Raw genomic sequence first — 6516 nt, 5'->3', positions numbered from 1 at the left:
TGCAGTATAATGTGCCAAAATTTCACCAATATATGTGCTTGCATGTGAGAGATACCAAAAAAACAAAACACATGAAAATTTGGGGTCAGTTTTTTGAATTTTTGGGCCAAAATTTTGTCTTTTTTGTGCAGTGTACAATACAACATATTTTCAGACAAAATTTCACGCATACTTGGACCACATGCATGCATATTCATGCAAAATAATTCATTTTTTCTCAAATCTTTTAAGCACTTGTTTTGGAGGGTTTAAAATAAACTGCTCCATTCCCCCCATGTTCCGAAAATCCGCTTTCACCAATTTTGAGACAGATATCCAACATATTCAACATAAAGTTAATTTGCATTCACAGAAAGGGCCTAACCCATAATCTTTAAGTCATAAGCATGACATACAATCACGAGTCATCCATCTACTTACTAATCATCATGACACATGCAAATACAAGGTTTACAAGTATTTGGCATGACATTAGCTAAATCAATGGAGGCCGCCTTCTCTAGCATATATATAAAGCATTTCCAGTCACATTTGCTGCTTGCATTGGCAGGAGCTCTTCAATCAGTCAAACACCACATTAGCATCTGACATGCGTACAAAGTCCTCTGCCTTTATAGGTGTCTCGTCACGTCGGTAATCGCCGTAGATGCAGTCGTCAATCACAGCACCCACACAGCCACTTGTCTCGTGACTGTGTGCGATGATCCCATTGTTGGTGAATGACTGCGAATACACTCCTTCTCCACACAGCATCTTCTCAAACTCGATGTCGCGCCCACGGAAACTCTCCCTTGTTGGGTGTACAATCCTACTCCCATGGTACTCACAGTACATGCAACGGACTTGTTCTGCCATGCAAACATACAAAGACATCATCTTTTTATAGTTAGCTTTGGATGGTAGAGTGAACTGAAATTTACTAATCTATTCATCAACAGATTTATTTATTTTGACATCAACAGATACTGCTTATTTATGAAGGGATTGAAGCATATCACACATTTATTCTTGAACCCATCTTTTCTTGGTAATTAGCAATTCATGGTGTTGATTGCAGCAACGCAGGGAAGTGAGGCGTGAGTCGTGTTTCTAGAGAAAATTATAAAAAAAAATACACATTACCTAATAAAGACATTCATTATCAAAGCATATGTCATGATAGATCTAGTGATATTGATTTGGCAGTGTACATGTTAATATTTTGATATTGATTTGGTAGTGTACATTTTAATATTTTTCCTATAATAAATGTGGTCAAATCTAAGACAAGATTAAAGTGGATTGCTCTAGTGGAGCACAAAACTCACAGTGAAGACCAGCTTGACACGATTCAAAAATATTTGCTTGGGCTTACTTGATAATGAATAATCACGAGTTCATTCAAATCTTATCCATCATGAGTGTACTTAGTAGTTGGGAATGAGTACTACTTCTGTTGAAATTGGTTTTTTCAATAAATAAGGAATAAAGGGGGTACAGCAGGCACTATCTAAGTACTAAATATTTGCTTTTGCTAGAAGAGGATTGAGGGATAAAAGGAGCTGGAGGCCACCAAGGAATAGAAGAAGCTGTTCCACTCGTAGCTCTTCTTCTTTGTTGAAAGCTTAACTCATATTTCAGACTTGCCACACAATCTGTTTCATGGGATCTATATTTTGATGGCCTGGGTTAGAATGATAGCACTGCTGCTCCAAAATGGATCTTAAAATAGATCCTTGGTGTACTGATTAAGAAGCAGGAGCCTCAGGCTTTGCATAGGATGAGCTAAAAGCATGTGGTCTTAACACATACCAGAACTTTATCTGCATGATGACAAACCGCTCGGTTTATGCTTTAGCACATGCAGTGGTACCTCCTAAATGCCTATAATGTGTACAATAATAGTGATTGATGGCCTTCTCAAAGGAGGGGCAAATGTGACGCAAGAATGCCATTAAATTGCAGTTTTCAAAATTGTGGAAGCAGGTATGGATTTGAAATTGACCTTTAAAGAAAACCTAAGATTTTTGTTGTCTTACAGATATCCCAATGAGACCAAATAGTACGAAGATATGTTTTAAAACTTAGTTTCACCTTTTAAATTCTACGTTGCGTGGATACTTCAGAAAGCGTGCGTATCCAGTCGGATACTGCCCTGATATTCAGATACTGCCCCGATACGGTCCGATACATATCCCGTAGGTATCCCTTGATTTTTTTATTTAAGAAAAAGAAAATAATGTTTGATACTCTTGGGATACTTCCGCGATACGTTTTGGATACCTCAAACCCCTTGTTTGATGTGAAATCCCCTCAATAGTAAAGGCACACCTTTTGAAGATTCCCAAAATGGGCGTGAGTTCATGTCAAAACATGACTGCCAATGTTCTTATTCAATTGAGAGGTGAGCAAGAGAGTCGATGCACTGATTGTGATTGGAACAACAAACCTACGGAAATCCCACTGCCAATTGATGAAAGTGGACCAAGTGCAAGAAAAGAATGGGGTAATCCTATTGAGGAATGCTTTGACTTGGAAGCTCCTTATTTTTTTCAGACTTTTAATAATTAATATATATGTAATACCTATATATAAACGTATCCCCGTATCCATGTTTTTAGAAAATTGGCGTATCGGGCGTATCCCCGTATCGCGTATCCGATACGTATCCAAGTATCCATGCAACGTAGTTTAAATTATCTGCTAGTACTGAACTTGACAGCTGAACCGAGCATCTACTATTCCAATATTTGGTTTCCCTGTTTTAAACCTCTAGAGGCTTTGGCATATGGCTATAGAAAAGGTGTAATTTGTGGTCATAAATCTTGTCTTTTGGTATTTTGTTGATATTTTTTTAACTTCTATCTATTGTCTTGAATAATTTGTCCGGATGATTCTTCCATTTATATTGTAGAATGAAATCATTACTCACAGCGTACAAATCTCTATATATACAACTTCTGGTTTCTCAGACTTTACTGGGTTGTTTGGACATTACAAAGCAATTTATCGACGCAAGGCAATGAATGGGAGAAAATTGGTACCTAAGTTATCAGCTTAACAAAAGACAGGGAACTATATATCTGATTGATGGGGGATGGAAAGCATTAATAACAAGGGCAAAACAGCAACATACCAGTGCCTGGAGGAGTCACGCTCACAGGACAGCACAAGCGCACCTTGGTGCCATCGTTGGGACATTCAGCAAAGAAGAGCATTGGAGGTGTACCAGCAGAATGGGTAGCAAGGAAGTTGATGTGGGAGCAACGGTACCAGCCTTTGCCAGGTCCCTGATGTACAGGGCCATCAACATCCTCATTGACACCGCAGATAACATGAAGCTTGTACTTGGGTACCTTCAACCAGTAAGACAAAAGAAAGGTTAACAGGAAACACAAATCGTTTTGCAGAGAGAGCAAGTCCAAAAGAGAAGAAACCAACCCCAGGTTGCTGGCTGTACAAGTCCATTGCAGATTTCACCATTATGACAAGTCTAGCATGCTGGTCCCAGAATTTGTTTATCCGTTGTTTCACCCTTGTGTAGGCCCACCGGTCTAGGACATTGATCTTTGCTTCTGGCTGCTGCTGGTGTTCCGATAACATGCAGGAATACATCAAGGATTCAGAGAGGTGGTCAGCATTCTCAGGGGAGAGCATGGCATCGTCTTTGAGGCGTTCTGAGGCCATCCGCAACATTGAATTACTCGGCCTGAAAAGCATTATCTGATCATGAGGCTCGGGGTGTAGAGCGGCAGCAGCCGCAGCAGCATAGGCTTTTTCGACAGTGGCAGATACCATAGCATCTTCATTCCTATCATCATCAAGGAGGTTGGGATCAGCAAATCGGAGATCAGCCCCGACGTCTTGCAGTCGCTGAATGGCTTCATCTGGCGTGAGGTGTGTGGCATAGCGGGTGCACAGAAAAGAGACAAGACCATATAAGGATCGGACAGCAATTCGCAGAAGGCCCCTGGTGCTGATAGCATCTAGCTCAACATTTTTTGTTAGAGGGTAGGCTCGGCTATACCAGATGGTATTGACGATGATATTGTTGACAGGATCCAACGGGCCATAGCAGTGGCCGGCCTGAAGCAAGCTGTGGTGGTAGCAAGAGCGGAGCTTGTCCTTGGGCAGCCTGGAAAGTGCCTTGAGGTAGTATCCATGGATGGTGGTAAGAAGCATACGCCAAACGGCTACCCTCTCAGGAAACACCTTGAGCACACTGTTCTTCTTGCCCTTGTTCCCTCCTAGGACTGAGTAGAGGTCTGGACTCTGCTTGCCGAAGCGAGAAGAGGCGAGGTCCCACGATTTCTCCAGGCTAAAAACCGAGGGCTGAGGCTTGTCGAGCAGAATTTGTATGACGGCAATGGACGCGAAGGGGTCGGAGGTGGCACAGGGGTCTGACAGCACCATGTCGACCTTGTTGAGAGAATTTGAAAGCAACTTCCACCCCAGCACGAACTGCTCGGGATTGGGGTGCTGGGCGGCAGCCGCGGCGCATCTGAGGGCCGTTTCCATGGCGGCCATGGTGGTGTCGGACGCAAAACCGAATCTCATCCGGCGGCGCTTGATAACGAGGTGGGCGGCGACGAGGGGATCCAGCTGGGCTTCGTTGAGGTACCATATCGCCATGGCGTTAGAGAGGTGGGGGAAGAGGGCCGTGAGGAAGACGACGAGGCCGTGGAACGAGCGCCGGTTCATGTCCGCGATCCGGTCCGGTTTACGAAGCGGCTGGATGGACGTAGACGCCTCCTCCTCCTCCTCCTCCTCCTTGCGGGCGGGGTCGGCTGGGACGGACTCGGCGATGAGGACGCCGGCGACGATGTTGGAGAAGGGGCCGAGGAGGCCGAAGCAGAAGCCGGCGTCGACGACCCCGCGGAGCTTCACCTGGGCGTAGCAGCCGGTGATCTTGGCGAGAAGCTCCGACTGCAGCGTCCGGATCTCCTCGCTGCTGAGCACGAGCTCGTCGTGCTCGAAGTTGTCCGGCCCGTAGATCTGTGGCTCGGTGTTAACGCTGCGGCTGCGGCTGCGGGCGGTGAGGCGCATGCTGCTGATGCGGCTGCTGGTGTCGCTCTTGTTGCCGCGGGTGCGGGTGCTGGTGCTCCTCCTCCAGATCCTCCTGGAGGAGAAGGAGGAGGCCATGGAGGATCCGGTGGCGACCATGGATCGGGAGGAGATCTGTCTCCGGTCGAGGATCTGGGGGCGGCGAACCGAGACGGCGGCGAGGGGGAGAGAGGGGGTGGGGATTCGCTCCGGTCTCCAACCCTAACCTTTTTTGCCCCGCACCGCACCTTCCTTGGCACAGATTTTTGTTCCCCAACTTGCATCTTTTCTTCGACGGAACTCCTTTCCCGTTCCGTTCTTCCCTTCTCTGTGTTCGACACATCAGAGGAGCAGACGGGCGCCGACTGCCACAGCCACAGGATTCGAAGCCCCAGGCCGTCGGTGGAGGACCATATGGCCAGCAACGTTTCAAATTTTTTTTTATTTAAATCTTTGTTACAACATACATTGACGTGTATTTTTCTTTTTTGCGAAGCAAACCACATTGATGTTGTGTCAATCACTAACTTTTTACCGGATTTTTTCAAACATTTTTTAATGTGCAACGGGGGACCTTCGTGGTGTTGGGGTGTTGGGGTTCCTTCGTGGTAACATATATCCCTCCAACGCTTACTAGTTTCCCTTCAAGGAAGTGAACATCAGGATACATTCTCGTTTTCGGAGTCTCGGTTACAGAGCTGCTATATGTACGACATTTTCACGTCGGAAACACATACGATGTGCTGTTGCATGTGCTTTCGTCCAATCAACCAACTCCATCGGGAAAAGAAAACCAATGCAGCATGTTGTCTAGTGAAGACACATCAGATCGTATGTACAAAGATCGTGTGCAAAGCAATTTCGGTCTCGGTTATCCCTAACCCTACCTTCTTACTTTTGGTTGTTGGAAATATGCCCTAGAGGCAATAATAAATATATTATTATATCTTCATGTTCATTATTAAGTTTATGTTTTTGTGCTACAATTGTACTAGTTCTTGAATATGAGATTCATAGGAAAACCCAAATACATGTGTGAAAATATAAACACCTAGTGATCCCTAGTCTAGCCTCGAAGACTAGCTCATGTGCTGACGATGATCTTCTTTTCCTGATCATGAGCATTGTTAGTCTAATAAGGATGCCATCAATATATGTGAACATTGTCGTCATGGTAATAACAGAGTTGGATAGACCCAACTTATGAATTACTGAGATATGTCTTCGTTGTTATGTTATCAGTATTTCATATCATTTGTTCACGATTGCATTGTTCGTTAGATCATGAGAATATTGCATATCAACATATCGTATAGTTACTTTGGGGTTACCGTATGACACTTCCATAGTTGGACTTGAATAAAAGTAACTTACGGGTATACCAGAAACATATATTTCAATATCAATAGTTCAAGACTGAGATTTGCTCCTCTCACAATATACAGATACTCTCTGGGCCCACTCGGCATTACGATGTCATTATTGCCTGGCCAG

The 6516-nt window shown here is 44.5% G+C and overlaps 1 protein-coding gene across 1 annotated transcript; it reads right to left on the bottom strand.

The window, feature by feature from the left end:
• Positions 1–323: 323 nt before the first annotated feature.
• LOC125513036 (uncharacterized) lies at positions 324–5360 on the bottom strand. Its single transcript, XM_087529028.1, has 3 exons — positions 3421–5360; positions 3116–3335; positions 324–848 (listed from the first exon to the last, which is right to left on the bottom strand). The coding sequence occupies exons 1-3, from the start codon at positions 5140–5142 to the stop codon at positions 562–564; spliced, it is 2229 nt and encodes a 742-aa protein (XP_087385154.1). The 5' UTR covers positions 5143–5360; the 3' UTR covers positions 324–561.
• Positions 5361–6516: the final 1156 nt, after the last annotated feature.

Source organism: Triticum urartu, chromosome 6A, assembly GCF_056163025.1.
Source record: "Triticum urartu cultivar PI428250 chromosome 6A, HENAU_Tu73, whole genome shotgun sequence".
In the NCBI taxonomy this organism is placed as follows: domain Eukaryota; kingdom Viridiplantae; phylum Streptophyta; class Magnoliopsida; order Poales; family Poaceae; genus Triticum; species Triticum urartu.
Note: the sequence above shows the minus strand (reverse complement) of the source record. Positions and strands in the feature narration are given on the sequence as shown.